Genomic DNA, 16,498 nt, shown 5'->3' on the forward strand with positions numbered 1-16,498 from the left:
AAGAGAAAAGAGTTTTATTTCCATTTTATTGTCCCAGTGAAAATATCCTGTTATTAGAGACAACAATGATGTCTAATAAACTTAATGTCCAGAAAACAAAACTAAAAAAATCCCCCAAACCTGAGAGAGGAAGGAAGAAGGAAGAAGACGTTGATTTGTTTGTCTCCATCTCTCCACAGGTTCTGCTGGTTTTCACGTCACAGTTACATGAGTTTCATTCAAGCTGATAAAAGATAAAACTGTTCCGGCTGAGCACATTTCTGCAGCACAAAGCCAACGTTTCTGCAGCACAAAGCCAACGTTTCTGCAGCACAAAGTCAACGTTTCTGCAGCACAAAGCCAACGTTTCTGCAGCACAAAGTCAACGTTTCTGCAGCACAAAGCCAACGTTTCTGCAGCACAAAGCCAACGTTTCTGCAGCACAAAGCCAACGTTTCTGCAGCACAAAGTCAACGTTTCTGCAGCACAAAGCCAACGTTTCTGCAGCACACAGTGACACTCATTATTCCTGTCATTTATTGACAAAGTGAGTTTATGTTTTTTATTTGCTATGAACCAAATTCCTCAGAACTTACAGAAATGATCCACAGAATCAAATCAATAATGAATTTACAATATTACTAATAAACAGAGACAAATGTACAGAAATTTATTTTCTATAACAGGCATTAAATATCATAAAGTACATCATAATTTAAAGCTGCTCCCTAAAATTTGACACCATTATTATGTTTATTATGGAAATATATCAGAAACCACTGAACCATTAAATATTAGTTTTTATTTGTTTTTCTGCTTTTTCTTTATTTTTGTGTTTGTTTCTCTTTTAAAACTGATATTTTACAGCAAAGTGTTAAAGTGCAACAGCGCCTCCTACAGTCACAACATGCTGGTCATGATGCGTTTAAAGACGGCTCGGAAAAGCACATTACTGCATGTAACAATGGATTAAAGGGCCAACAGAGATGCGGTTCTGTTAACGGTTCTGTTAATGGTTCTGTTAATGGTTCTGTTAATGGTTCTGTTCCTCTCCATCATAAACTGGGTTTATCATTGGGTTTTGTAGAAAACATGACAGATATTTACATTTTACTTCTAGAAGTGTAGCACAGCTATAATTATGTGAAGCTTTTCTATTTCTACTCAAACAGCTTCAAGCTGTCGGTTTCTGTGAAGCTGCTGAACTCAGTGACACGAAGGCTCCAGACCACAAACCAAAACTGGGATAAACGGGTTCAGTGAATGTGGCGCAGAAGGTGTAGAGATGCTTCAACGAGTTGGAGGAGACGTCGTAGAAGGAGAGCGTTCCTGCAGGATGGTCCAGATAAACTCCCACTCTGTGGCCGGCAGGAGAACCAGGGATGGTGGTTTCTCTGTTCACATGCCAGGCAGTGAAGCCAAACACATCAGAGCACTCCAGCGTCCAGGACTGATCGTTCCTTCCAAACCTGCAGGCCTCACTTTTTCCACTTCGTTTGATTCCTTTGCAGCTGACAGAGATGAGAACTGCTTCCTTCCACTCCACCTCCCAGTAACAGCGACCAGTCAGGCCGTTTCTGCACATGAGCTGCCAGCAGGCCTGGAATCTGTTGGGGTGATCCGGGTACGGCTGCTCCTCCTTCACCTGTGTGATCGTTGTGTTGCTGTCAGACAGGCGGAGATGTCTGTTCACTGAGTTCATGTCCACCTCAAGTTCACAGAAATCTGATGCAGAGGGAAAATTAAATCTTAAATGATGCCATAAGAGAATCATTTATATCTAATTGTTTATGAAACTTACACTTCCTGACATCAGGTCTCAGCCTGTGTTCTCCGCCTCGGTCCAAACTGCAGAGCAACAACAAACTTTACACACGTTTGTTTTTTATGTGTCTCATATGTAGAGACATTTATGATGAGGGCTTTTCATTTTCTCCTTTTCCTATAATAAATTGTTATTATAACCAATATTTCTAAACCAGCGTTTAAACTTTGGGGCCTCAAATAAAACTTGAGGGGAAAAAATAAAAAAAGCAAATTCCATGAATGTTTTTATCTTTCTGTCATTATGTCATTTATAAAATACATAAATAAAAGTTAAAATAATTGATTTCCAATATTTTTCAGATGCTCATTTTCTGATTGGCTGCCAGTAAAATTCATCAATCTGTTTTTGCTCCTCGAGTTAAAACAGCTTGGAAACAAATCCAGCAGGAAGAAGAGCAAAAAACTGGGAATTAAATGAACTTTAATGTGACTCATATAAAATATGATGTATTTTCTGATAATCAGAAGAGCAGATTGTGAACGCGGGTCTTTTCTTGTGGTCGTACCTCAAAGCAGCCAGTTTCCACTTTGGACCCTCAGAAGACAGCATCTGCTTGCCGACGGCTCCTGGGTGGTTGCAGCTCAGGTCCAGTTCGCTCAGATGCGACGGGTTGCAGCTCAGCGCCGACGCCAGGAAGCCGCAGCCTTTTCCTGTGACCAGACAGCCTGACAGCCTGGTGTTTGAGGAACATCCTGAGTTACGTTTGGGTCTGAAGAATGATGAAAAGGCATCAGAGCGGTCAGACCTGAGCGTCTCCAGCTTGCAGTGAGGACTGCCCAGCCCAGTGGACAGCTGCTGCACTCCTGCGTCTCTCAGGTTGTTGTTACTCAGGTCCAGATGTCTCAGTTTGGACGGCTGAGTGCTGAGAACTGCAGATACATATTTACAGCATCTTTCTGAGAGCTGGCATCCACAGAGTCTAGAAAAATAAAAACATGAAAAAGGATTAATGTTCAGTCAATTTCATGGTTATTTTCTGAAGTCTTATTTTGAATGGCATTTAGCCAATAACTGTAATAATAACAATGGGGGAGTTAATTACTAAATGCATCACCATTTCACACAGTAAATGTAATGAATCCACTGACATGAAATTCACACCAAATGCTGGTGACAACCTGCAGCTGTTACATTTGAAAAATAGTAAAAAATTTATATTATTCAAGAAAATATGTCATTAGAAAGTTGTTTTATGGTGAAAACAACTTAAAATGCAAATGAGAAAACATTCAGGTGGAGGCAGCTTCAAACTGTCAGAGAGACAAAAAGAGACATTGATGTCAGGATTTGATTGATTATTGATTCGTCCCATTTGATCAGATCGGAATGGATCTGAAATCTGGATTCTACTTTCACGTTGGTGAAGGCAGGAATGAACTGAAGGCTGTGAATTTCATGTCAGTCACTCCGTTAATTGTCTGGATCTTGATGACCGAGTTCCAGAGGTCAGTGCTGGAAGCGTTATTGATTAAGCCAACGAACATGACGGTCTCCATCTGACAGTGTTTGCTCTGCAGTTCGGCACAGAGACGCTTCAGGCCCGAATCTCCCAGGTTGTTGCTGCTCATGTTCAGAGATCGGAGGCTGCAGGAGGGAGAGCTGAGCGCCGCGGCCAGAGATTCACAGCTCTGCTCCGAGAGGCCGCACGCCGTCAAACTGCAAACGGTTAGAATCATTTTCATTTTAACACAGATTGGATGAACCTCACTTTAAAAAACTTCCTTTAAAATGTTGGTCGACTTTTTGAATGAAAACTGTTTGGTTTGCATGTTTTCTCTTACCTGATGCTTTCTAATTTGCAGTATGGACTCTTCAAGCCGTCAGAAAGTTGCTTCAGTCCGACGTCCTGCAGGCTGTTGTGGTTCAAATCCAGACTCTTCAGCCTCAGGCTCTTTGCTCGGAGGCACAAGGTCAGAGTCTCACAGCTCTTCTGTGACAGGTTGCAGTCGGCTACCCTGAAAAACACGCAAAGGGAAAATATGACACAGATTGTGAAAAGTGGTTGTTACTGCTCACCTGAAGCCACAGACTGGAGGAAGTTCGTCCATCACTGATGTTTCTATGACTTCGTACCTCAGTGATTCCAGGCTACATTGTTGAGCCAACATCCCAGAAGACAACGTTTTCATGCCTGCGTCCTCCAGGTCGTTGTGACTCAGGTCCACGTCTCTCAAGCAGCAACCCGGGGAGCTCAGGACTGACGACATGGCTTCACAGGTTTTCTCAGTGAGGGTGCAGTTCCTCAGCCTGAAAAACAATTGACAGGAAACTGAAAATGACTCTTGATTTGCATTGTGAGTTATTTTTGTGTGAATCCAAACACCTACAGAGCTTTGCTGGACGCTTTCACCACTGGCAGCAGCATCAGAAGCGCGTCCTCTGAGGCTGAATATTTTCTCAGGTCAAACTCGTCCAGATCTTTTTCTGATGACAGTAAGATGAAGACCAGAGCCGACCACTGACCCAGAGACAGGTTCCGTGTGCTCAGACTTCCTGACCTCAGATACAGCTGGATCTCGTCCACCAGGGATCGGTCGTTCAGCTCATTCAGACAGTGGAACAGGTTGATGCTTTTCTCTGCAGACAGGCTGTCACTGATCTTCTTCTTGATGTATTCGGCTGTTTCCTGATTTGATTGTGAGATGTTTGCGGTTTGAGTCTGCAGGCCTCGGAGGAGAGTTTGATTGGCTGGCAGTGACAGACCGACGAGAATGCGAAGGACTAGATCCAGGTGACCATTTGGACTTTGTAAAGCTTTGTCTACAGCGGTTTGGTGCAGCTTTCGTACGTTAGGCTGCGTCTTCAAGCCCTTAGATAGCCTTTGTTTTGGATGCGTGTCGTCCAGCAGGTTGGTTCCAGAGTTCATGAAGGTCAGATGGACATGAAGAGCCGCCAGAAACTCCTGAACACTCAGATGGATGAAGCAGAACAACTTCTCCTGGTAAATCCCGCTCTCCTCCTTAAAGATCTGTGTGAACACGCCTGAATAAATTGAAGCCGCCTTGATATCAATGCCAGATCCTGTCAGATCGGTTTCACAGAAGATCAGATTTCCTTTCTGCAGCTGCTTAAAAGCCAGTTTCCCCAGAGCCTTGATCATCTTCCTGCTCTCTGGACTCCAGGTTAAATCTGTATTTGCTCCTCCTTCATATTTCAGTTGCTTCACTTTGCTCTGAACCAGCAGGAAGTAGATGTATAACTCAGTCAGGGTCTTGGGTAGCTCTCGTCCTTGTCTGTTTTTCAGAACGTTTTCCAGAACGGTGGCGCTGATCCAACAGAAGACCGGGATGTGGCACATGATGCGGAGGCTTTGTGACATCTTGACGTGGGAGATGATCATGTTGGCCTCCTTCTGGTCTGCAAACCTCTTTCTGAAATATTCCTCCATCTGCACGTCAGTGAACCCCTTCACATCCGTAACTATGTCGACACATTCAGCAGGGATCTGATTGGCTGCCGCGGGTCGTGTGGTTATCCAGAGGCGAGCGGAGGGAAGCAGCTTCCCCCGGATCAGGTTTGTCAGCAGAACGTCCAGAGAGCTGGGCTCGGTCACGTCGGTCAGGATCTCATTTCTGTGGAAGTCCAGAGGAAGTCGACACTCATCCAGTCCGTCGAAGATGAACACGATTCGGAAGTCGTTAAATCTGCAGAGTTGTGCTTCTTTGGTTTCATTAAAGAAATGATGAACAAGTTCAACCAAACTGAAGCGTTTGTCTTTAAGAACATTGAGTTCTCTGAAAGTGAAGGGGAAAATGAACTGGATGTCCTGGTTGCTTCTGCTTTCTGCCCAGTCCAGAGCGAACTTCTGCGTCAGGACTGTCTTCCCAATGCCAGCGACTCCCTTAGTGATCACTGTTCTGATTGGTTTGTCTTTGCCAGATGAAGCTTTAAAGATGTTTTCCTGTGTGATGGTTTTTTCCTGAACACGCTGCTTCCTGGACGCGTCTTCGATCTGCCTGACCTCGTGCTCTCCGCTGATCTCTGCATCCCCTCCCTCTGTGATGTACAGCTCTGTGTAGATCTGATGGAGAAGTGTTGGATTTCCTGCTTTAGCCAGACCCTCAAACACGCAGCAGAATCTTTTCCTCAAGCTGGACTTCAGGTTTTGAGTGCAATCTGTTGCACAAGTTCCTGAAACAGTCAATGAGGTCAAAACATCTAAATGCAACAATCAATAGTTATTTTTCATTTCACATTTATGGATGTGGTTTAGATGTCTGCATGATATGAAAAGAAAAACAGTGAAACTGAATCAGTTGAAATCCTCTTACTGTTCCACAAACAGTCGGCCAGATCGTCTCTCCTCATTCTCCTCAGGAACTGCAGCGACAGTTTCAGAAACGTCTCCCTGCTGCCCTTCGCCTGTTTCCCGTCTGCAGAGTTTCTCTCCTCTTCTTCCTGCTGCTGCTTTTCTAGAGCTTCTGAATGACCAGAAGTCAGAATCGTCTGAAACTTCTGCAGCTCAGTTCTCATGAAAGTCATGAGGTTTTCCTCGAGCGTCTGGAACAGAAACATTCACTTTCATTTCACAGACGATGCAGAAACTCAAACTCATTGACCCTGAAGTGATAACAGCGTCGGCCACTTCTGATCACTTCCTGTGGCATCAATAAATCAATAATGCAGAAAGATAATGTAAGCAATCAGACTGGTTGTGCGTTACAACTTCAGATTTAATAGTTTTTTCTTTATCTCTTAAGGTTGTTATCATTTTACCTTAAATACAGAGTTGAGCTCTTTTTGATGCTGGACTGCAGCAGGTTCATCAGATTCACCTGGAAACTCTTGGCTGACGCTGGAAACGCAAAAATGTAGATTTAAACTAAAGCCACACGAGTTGATCCAACTGTAATCAGCGTTTAGCAGAACTGATTTACCTGTGGTGAAAAGTTTGACGTCTGTTTTTAAACCGTGATGCGATCTGCATGGAAGAGTCGCTCCTCACCGACAGGCTGGGAACCGGAGAGCCTGGAGCTTTACTGAGCAAAATCACATCAATCGAATTAGAATGGAAACGTGACGAACATAAACTGCTGCATTTGTTTCTATTTCTGTTCTGATCTAATCTGAGACGCAGCTTTTCTACTGCAAACTCAGAACAACGTTTCCTACATTTAAATACAAACAACGTTTTATTTACAAATCGGCCAAAACTATTTTTACAAAGTTTAATATTCTCTCCAAAAGCTTCAGTCATTCACTGATGTTCTGTAGTTAGCTGTTTCCTTTTCAAGCTGCTCTTTCTAATCCAATAACTCCATTTATTCCCAACATGTCGTCTGGAGAAACTTTTGGAAAAAATGATTTCGAGCCAATAATAAATGCTGCTGGTTATCAAACTTACTGGAATCCCAGCAGATTCAGTGAAATCAGTAAAAGTGACACTATGATTAAAACAGTAGCTGGTGGTTCTCTGTGCTGATTCAGAGATCATCACTTTCCCTCATTCATAGTTTGAAACTCAAACATCATCCATGACATTGAGAATGTGACACAAACATGTTTATTTCTTGTAAAAATAGTCAGAAATTACCTCTTATTATTATTATCAACAAATATGGATCATTTTCTCAAAGCCTGACAATATGTAGACATTAAAACAAAATAAAGGAAACTGAACCGATCAGGTCCAAATCACATGAAACACAAACATATCGGGTTTCTGGAGAAGGTTTGAAATCCTTCACTATGTGGAGAAATTTGTCTCTTTTCAAAGACACACCGTGCAGTTCTGGTCTTGGTTCTGGTCTTGGTTCTGGTCTTGGTTCTGGTCTTGGTTCTGGTCTTGGTTCTGGTCTTGGTTCAGGTCTTGGTTCTGGTCTTGGTTCTGGTCTTGGTTCAGGTCTTGGTTCTGGTCTTGGTTCTGGTCTTGGTTCTGGTCTTGGTTCAGGTCTTGGTTCTGGTCTTGGTTCAGGTCTTGGTTCTGGTCTTGGTTCAGGTCTTGGTTCAGGTCTTGGTTCTGGTCTTGGTTCTGGTCTTGGTTCAGGTCTTGGTTCTGGTCTTGGTTCAGGTCTTGGTTCAGGTCTTGGTTCTGGTCTTGGTTCTGGTCTTGGTTCTGGTCTTGGTTCTGGTCTTGGTTCTGGTCTTGGTTCTGGTCTTGGTTCTGGTCTTGGTTCAGGTCTTGGTTCTGGTCTTGGTTCTGGTCTTGGTTCTGGTCCAGTTCCAGAACATTTGCTTTCGTTTTTCTGCTCAAAGCTTTAAAGCAACAAACGGGTCAGTGTTGGTTTTCCTGATGAGTCACAGAAAGTTAGAGAATAAAACTTTACTCACTGCGTCTCACGAGGCGAGACTTTAAAATCCAGATCAAAATCTTTGGAGCGTTTATTCATCCGGAGCTGCTTTCTGGGTTCTGATCCGCTGGGTTCTGATCCGCTGGGTTCTGATCCGCTGGGTTCTGCCATTTGCAGGTTTTTTCTTTAACAAACGAATCACAGAGCGGAGCGTTGAAATGCAGCGTCAGCGAAATGAGCAGCTTATAACAGATTATAATCTCACCTCTGAGCTTCACCCTGACGCTCAGCTTCCACACCATTTCTTGTTTCAGGTGAAAAATGTCCAGCATTCATTTTTCACACCTTATCATAAAGAATAACATGCTGAGTCATCACTAAATTATTCCCTTCAACATGGCACATCCACAGTGTTTCTGGTCAGATTATGTATTATTAACCGTTTTATTTCCATTAGTAAGATGCAAAATGAATCATTTATGTTTCAAAATGCTTTAAAATTCTCACACTATCAGCATTAATTATTAACACTCATCTTAAGCCAAAGTTGTCTGGGTAGTTTTGACACTTCCTGCATTTTTTGCACTGATTACGTCACAGTGTTGATGTTATTAGATCCATATGTTCAATACTTTATCATTATTGTACTTTACCAAAAACACAAATTTACAAACATACCAAAAACCAGCTTCAAACTGCAATGTGAGCACAGTTAACCAGTTGACCAGTTAACCAGTTAACCAGTTAACCAGTTAACCAGTTGACCAGTTAACCAGATTTAATTTAACAGGTTTTCTTACCTTCTGATTTAACGTTCAGTGGAAATGTCTGTAAATGGAGTGGAGAGCCGGTTGTTCGTCGTCAGACGGCGAGCGTTTGGCTGATCGATGCTCTCAGCCTCATAACTCAGAACCAGAATGACGGTTCTGAAACCAGTCTGTCCCGTCATGAGCCCAGGAGGAGCCTGACGGAAAACACAACCAGTTCCTGTTTGGTCCAAAGCAGAGTGGAAACGCCGCCCTTCAGTAGAATCTGCTCACATTCAACCTGCTGCAGACAGAAACACATTACAGGAAAATATGGAGGAGTTTTATTACAGCAGAAAATAAAACATTTCTCCATCAGTTCCAGCTGCAGTTATTTCCTCATTTGTAAAGTTTAGTCAAGAAACATTTATAAAGATGTTTGGTCAGTACTGAAGGTCCGTTTGCATGCAACATCTTGCATTTATTGTTTCTGTATATTTGGATGTTTTTAGTATAATTATTAGTTTAAGAAAATCATCAAAATGTCTTTCAAATAAACACAAATAGCTTGAAAATTATACTTTTACTTCATCAGTGTTTTTCTCCATGAACATGTAAATTATTGTTGCTTTTGAGATTCATTTCAGACTAAATATGATGTAAGAAATCCAAAAAATATGTAAAAATTTAAGAGTGATTAGTTGAGTTAAAACTTTTCATGACTAAAATTTACATATCTAAGGTATTTAAGTTAAAATAAAATAAACTTCTGAGGAATGTTTTAAATATTTCTATTATTTTTGTTGGGTTGTTAGTAAACTGGTATAAACTCAGGTCAATAAATCACATCTTTAGAAAGATTAGTTTAAACAAAATTACTCTGGAAACAGATCAAATGATAAATAATAATGATAATAAAACAGAAAACAAAGTCGTTACTAACAATAATAATAAACACGTCACAGAGTCAATAGACACATGAAAAGTGTTTTAATGGAAACTCAGAAAACCAGTTTAATATTTAATTACAAGTTGGCCGAAAATCACAGATTAACAAAAACAATAAAACATTCAGAAGGTAAGAAGAATGACACGTTGTACAAAAATCATCAGAAAAACGTTTATCAATATTATTTCTGCTGTTTTACATCATAATGACATAATAGTGACTGATTCCTTCCTGACTTCCTTACACAGAGCACAGAGACGCCGAGGAGTCGAACCAGAACCCGAAGCCGGGGAACAGCGGCTCGGTGAACGTGGCGTTGAAGGTGTGAAGGTGCGTCAGGGTGTCAGCAGACACTCGGTAGTAAGACAGCGTCCCAGCAGGACAGTCCAAGTACACCGCTATCCTGTGGGAGAGGCAGGACTGCGGCAGCGGGACGATGGCCATGTTGTTCTCATGACAGATGGCGTAACCAACGTCGTCGCAGCACCTCAGACCCCACGACACGTCGTTCCCGCCAAACCAGCAGTCGCTGCTCAGGCCTCTGCGCGTGATCCGCCTGTAGCTGACCGCCACCAGGACCCTCCCACTCCACTCCACCTCCCAGTAGCAGCGGCCAGTCAGGCCGTTTCTGCACAGAAGCTGATTCCACTGGAATCTGTCGGGGTGATCCGGGTACGGCTGCTCTGCGCTTACGATTTTTACGCTCCTGTTGTTGTCAGACAGAAGCAGCTTTCGGCCAGCTGTGTTTGGATCCAGTTCAAGTTCACAGAAATCTGAGGAGGACAAAACAGGCGTGGGCCGCCATTACAGCAGCTGCTTTAGAAAGTGCTGAGTCATGTTTCTGTTGGGATCAAATAATGTCCAAAGTCACATTTCAGAGAATCAAAGCTGCAGAAAATAAAGGAATCTTCACTGATGAGGCATCAGATCATGAAAAGCATAAAAAACAGAAAGAAAAGACAAGTTAAGTTTGATAATAAGGGATTTTAGAAGAAGGAAGTCGAGCTCAAAACCCCAGAATCCGGTTTTACTGGAATGATGATGGAAAGAATGTGAACGAGGAAATGAACCCAGTAAACGGATAAACAGAGAAAGAGCTTAGAAACGTCAACAAGCCGCTGCAAAGCTAAGAAATAAATAAAGATGATCAAATGTTACTTTGAAATATTCCTGAAAATGAATAGATTTTCTTCTTCATTATTACAGAAACTTACATTTGTTGAGTCCAGGCGTCAGCCACTGCTTCCCACAGTGATCCACTCTGCAGGAAGAAAACAGCTGGATTCAAACGTCTCCACATGTTACTGATTCAGAGATCAAATGATCTGCTGGTTCCCACTGACTGACCCAGTCCAGGTCCGTGCAGAACTTCCTGTCTCTGCTGACAGGAAAGACCTGCTGCAGCATCACCACCAAACAGCTGGCTTTTCCTTTATCAGATCATTTATTGATCAGATGATCATTTATTGATCAGATGAACATCTATCCACTCAGACAAAACTGGACCCGCGTTTTCTCAACTTCGGTTATGTTCCAGATATCTGATCAGGAATCTGATCAATAATCTGATCAATAATCTGATGGAGAGCTACAGACCTGAGCGTTTCCAGTTTGCAGTGAGGATCTGTCAGCCTGGACGACAGCAGCTTCAGCCCTGAGTCTCCAGGATGATTGTAACTGAGGTCCAGTTCTTCCAGGTGGGACGGGTTGGAGCTGAGAGCTCTGGCCAGGGAAGTGCAGCCGTCCTCCGTGATCAGACATCCGGTAAGACTGAAATTGGGAGGAGGGTGAAAACTTTACAGGTTTGGTTCCACCAAAGATTTGAAACCAGTTGAAACCAGTTGAAACCAGCTAAAACCAGCTGAAACCAGTTGAAACAAGTGAAACCAGTTGAAACCAGTTTGAAACCAGTTGAAACCAGTTGAAACCAGTTGAAACCAGTTGAAACAAGTGAAACCAGCTGAAACCAGTTGAAACCAGTTGAAACAAGTGAAACCAGTTGAAACCAGTTGAAACCAGTTGAAACCAGCTAAAACCAGTTGAAACCAGTCTAAACCAGTTGAAACCAGCTAAAACCAGCTGAAACCAGTTGAAACAGTGAAACCAGTTGAAACCAGTTGAAACCAGCTGAAACCAGTTGAAACCAGTTGAAACCAGCTGAAACCAGTTGAAACCAGTTGAAACCAGTTGAAACCAGCTGAAACCAGTTGAAACCAGCTGAAACCAGCTGAAACCAGTTGAAACCAGTTGAAACCAGCTGAAACCAGTTGAACCAGTTGAAACCAGTTGAAACCAGCTGAAACCAGTTGAAACCAGTTGAAACCAGCTGAAACCAGTTGAAACCAGTATGTTCTGACCTGAGGGACTCCAGTTTGCAGTTTGGACTCTCCAGTCCCACTGCAAGCAGCTTCACTCCTTCGTCCTGCAGCTTGTTGTTACTCAGGTCCAGTCGTCTCAGACTGGAAGACTGGCAGCTTAGGACCGAAGACAAAGCCTCGCAGCTTCTCCCAGAGAGGTTGCAGCCGCTCAGTCTGCGGATCAGAACCAGCATCAGAAACTGAGGCCTGCTGGAAACCAGAGGCTAAACATGTGAAACCCTCTGTGAACCTACAGAGCTCTGTTGGAGGCTCTGACCACTGGAAGCAGCCTGAGCAGGGCATCTTCTGACGCAGAGTATCTCTTCAGGTCAAACACTTCCAGGTCTTCATCTGATGACAGCAGGATGAAGACCAGAGCCGACCACAGAGCCGGAGACAGGCTGTCTGTGGACAGACGTCCTGATTTCAGGAACTGCTGGATCTCCTCCACCAGAGAGCGGTCGTTCAGCTCATTCAGGCAGTGGAACAGGTTGATGCTTTTCTCCACTGACACGTCGTCGCTGATTTTCTTCTTGATGTACTGGATTGTCTCTCGGTTGCTCTGTGAGCTGCTCTGTGCCTGGAGGCCTCGCAGCAATGCCTGGTTCACTGGCTGGGACAGTCCCAGCAGAAAGCGGAGGAACATGTCCCAGTGTCCGTTGGGACTCTGCAGGGCCTTGTCCACAGCGAGCCGATGGAGGCGGATCACTGCAGGATCTCGCTCTCCTGGTCCTGCTGGTTCTGGTTCTGCCAGCAGCAGGTTGGTTCCAGAGTTCATGAAGGTCAGATGGACATGAAGAGCAGCCAGAAACTCCTGAACACTCAGATGGATGAAGCAGAACATCTTGTCCTGGTAGAGCCCTCTCTGTGAATACGCTGAGGTACGCCTGAGGTCACAGACGCTGCTCCGAGGTCGAGGCCACACTCTGCCAGGTCTGATTCATAGAAGATCAGGTTTCCTTTCTGCAGCTGATCGAGAGCCAGTTTCCCCAGAGACTCAATCATCGTCCTGCTCTCTGGACTCCAGTGAGGATCTGTCTCCTTTCCTTTATCATATTTAACTTTCTTTACTTTGGTCTGGACCACCAGGAAGTGGATGTACATCTCAGTGAGGGTCTTTGGCAGCTCCCCCTCCTCTCTGCTGCTCAGCATGTCCTCCAGTACCGTAGCATTGATCCAGCAGAAGATGGGGATGTGGCACATGATGTGGAGGCTTCGCGAAGATTTGATGTGGGAGACGATCCTGTTGGCTTGCTTCTTATCTTTAAACCTCTTCCTAAAGTACTCCTCCTTTTTGGAGTCTGAAAACCCTCTGACTTCTGTCAGCACATCCACACACTGAGGAGGGACGAGGCTGACGGCCGAAGGTCTCATGGTCACCCAGAGGCGAGCGGAGGGCAGCAGCGTCCCCCTGATGAGGTTCACCAGCAGGACGTCCACGGAGGAGGCCTCGGTACCGTCGGTCAGGATCGGACTGCTGTGGAAGTCCAGAGAGCTTCAATATTCATCCAGACCATCAAAAATGAACAAAACACTGAACTGTTCAAAGTTGCAGATTTCTTTGCTTTCTGGAAAGAAGCGGTGAACGAGTTCCACCAAACTGAACCTTTTGTCTTTCAGCACATTCAGCTCTCTGAAGGCAAACGGGAAGGTAAAGTGAATATCCTGATTGGATTTGTCTTCGGCCCAATCCAGAGTGAACTTCTGCGTCAGGATGGTTTTCCCGATGCCAGCGACTCCTTTAGTGAGCATCGTTCTGATGGGCTGAGCTTTGTCGCTGTGAACCTTAAAGATGTCTTCCACTCTGACTGTTTCAGGACCGCCCTGTTTTCTGGGGGTCATTTCAATCTGCCTGACCTCGTGCTCGGCGTTGACCTCTCCGGCTCCTCCCTCCGTCATGTGAAGCTCCGTGTAGATCTGGTTTAACAGGGTTGGGTTTCCGCCTCTAGCGATCCCTTCAAACACACACTGGAACCTCCTCCTCAGGCTGGACTTGTGTCTCTGCTGGTACCTCGTTGAATTCGTCTCTGCAACAGCAAATAAATCCACTTTATCCTGTAAAATGTGACATTTTTCATGTCACACACCTGGAACAGCTGAAGTATCCCAACGTTTTAAAGTTTTTATATAATTTAATGCAAACAACAAGCACTGAATACAGGAAATGTCCTCATGTCTCACTGAGGTTTGCAGTGTTGGACAAACAACCACTAATGAGCTGATAGTGAGAAAATGCTTTAGCATTTCGATAACTTTAAAAATGTTTTAAAGCTTCCCGTGAATTAAAGCTTAAGCATAAATTCAAAAGCAGTAATTGAGTTGGTGGTTTTGTAAAGTTGAACATGTTTTAAATAAAGAATCTCACTGCGATGCAGATAATCGGCCAGCCTCTTCTGCCTCATCGTCCTCAGGAAGTGGAGCGTCAGCCTCAGAAATGATTCTCCGCTGGGATTTTCCTGCTCTTCCTCACCTCCATCCAGCTCCTCTTCATCGTCTCTCTGGTTCTTTAAGTATTCCTGGTAATCCGGTCCAACAACGTTCAGGAGTTTCTTCAGCTCTGACTTCACAAAACCTGCAATGTTTTCCTCCAGAGCCTGAAACAAAATGAAAAAATTCATTAGAAATCATATTTATGTTGAGGATCACATAACTGTGATCATTGCAGCAACCATTAAATTATTTCATATTTAAGGACTAAAAATTCAAACATTATTTATTCCTGTAATTTATTGTAACCATAAAGTATTTCATCTAAAATGGTTCTTGCCTTAAAAATGGAGTGCAGGTCAGTTTGATGATGAACCGTCGAGTCCTGCAGCTCCTCTCTGCAGAAAATCACATTTTAAACTTCTAAACTTCATTTTGGATTTGCATCAGTAAAATACCAAAATGCTTGAGGACAAGTTTAACTGCCTCAATATGAAGAGAAGTGGATATGAGGAGTTTTATTTCCATAAACAGCTGCTTTAAATGATGAATATGATGATTTGTAAAAGGAAAGAGTTGAAAGTTTCTGTTCTCACCCGTTGTGAACAGACTGGTGTTGGTCCTTAAATACGGTAATCGGGTCCATGGAGCGGTCGCTCCTCATGGACAAGCAGCTGGATGACGGTAAGGCCGTCTGCTGCTGGCTCCTGCACAAACAAACAACCACAAGTTCACTGACTGTTAAAACTGACGTGTGACGATTCGTGTTTCCAGAAACACGTTGGTGTCCAGACAGACAGAAGGAAGTAGAAACTCACACTTTCTGTGTGAAAACTGCTGCAGACGGATGGAAAACAGCTGAGCAGAAACATGGAGTCTGACAATCACCGTCTTTCCTAAACTGATTTAAACTTTAACTTCAGTCCCAGAGGAAATCCTCTTATGTAATAAAGAAAACATGAATAAACTTTGATTTAATGTTAAAAAAATAAATAGTTGCTCTTGTTTTTATTATTTTTATACCTCTAAAGCTGCTGGATCCTGATTAAAACCAAAAATGTTTTAATTATGGAATCTTTGAGCCACATTAATAAAACTCCCACAATGCATCTTGATTTAAGAAAATCAATAGAATAGAATGAGATTCTCACCCCTGATGTTCAGGCTGGTTAGTGTCTTTGAACACGATGATCGGATCCATTGATCGGTCGCTCTTCATGGACACGGCGCTGGGCGGGGACCGGACCGGGGACCGGACCGGACTCGGATCACTTTTGATGATTTTAGCAAAAACAGAAACAGTTTGGACAAATTGGAATAAAGAACTGAGTTCAATGAACTGACTGATGACCAGGATTAACAGGAATGTATTTATGATTAAATTAAATGACCTTTTCTTATATAAAGTGTCTCAGACGGATGAATTTCAGTCAAATTACAAGTTAATTAAATCTGTGTCTTCACTACATAACTTGACATAAAAATATAAAATAATCACCTTGCGTCAGCGGAGGCTTCAAATAAAAATCGAAGACGTTTGACTGACACCTGGCTGAGTTCAGAGCTGTGAGGAGGAAAAATGATGTTTGAACAAAGTGGTTAATGTGCAAAATGTGGATTTAAACATCTTACCTTTTGATCTGGCTCTCATGTTTCCCACACGGATCCATAGTTCACAGCTTCTTCAGAGAACAAGAACCTGCTGAGTCCAACACTAATAATATTTCTATCTGTCCAAACCAACTAACTTCTCCATGGAAAGATTATGAAGCTGCTTCAACAATCAAGAAAAGCTACTGGAAGCTCCTCTTCCGTAACTGGTGAAACTGGTGAAAATGAAAATATGCAGACGACTGAAGGCTTCATTGTTTCAAAATAAACTCCTGATCTCGTCTGTCTGCTTCTGTCAGAACCGGTTCGACATTCCAAACTGTTTTAATTTACAAAGGTTAAAACATGTAGATGAGTCCATAGTTATTAGG

At 43.2% G+C, this 16,498-nt stretch overlaps 1 protein-coding gene and 1 pseudogene across 1 annotated transcript; both read right to left on the minus strand.

The window, feature by feature from the left end:
• LOC129354481 (NACHT, LRR and PYD domains-containing protein 3-like) lies at positions 1-8,939 on the minus strand. The gene is made up of 14 exons (XM_055023935.1): positions 8,838-8,939; positions 8,303-8,382; positions 8,078-8,221; positions 6,685-6,786; positions 6,524-6,602; positions 6,079-6,307; positions 4,135-5,938; positions 3,881-4,054; positions 3,589-3,762; positions 3,290-3,463; positions 2,553-2,726; positions 2,313-2,480; positions 1,781-1,827; positions 1-1,704 (listed from the first exon to the last, which is right to left on the minus strand). Exons 2-14 carry the CDS (start codon positions 8,371-8,373, stop codon positions 1,154-1,156), a joined length of 3,891 nt encoding a protein of 1,296 aa, XP_054879910.1. The 5' UTR covers positions 8,374-8,382; positions 8,838-8,939; the 3' UTR covers positions 1-1,153.
• An 811-nt stretch (positions 8,940-9,750) lies between these two features.
• On the minus strand, positions 9,751-16,364 carry LOC129354482 (NLR family CARD domain-containing protein 3-like; annotated as a pseudogene).
• Between the last annotated feature and the right edge of the window lie 134 nt (positions 16,365-16,498).

Source organism: Poeciliopsis prolifica, unplaced genomic scaffold (assembly GCF_027474105.1).
Source record: "Poeciliopsis prolifica strain line A6 unplaced genomic scaffold, Auburn_PproV2 SCAFFOLD111, whole genome shotgun sequence".
Lineage (NCBI taxonomy): Eukaryota > Metazoa > Chordata > Actinopteri > Cyprinodontiformes > Poeciliidae > Poeciliopsis > Poeciliopsis prolifica.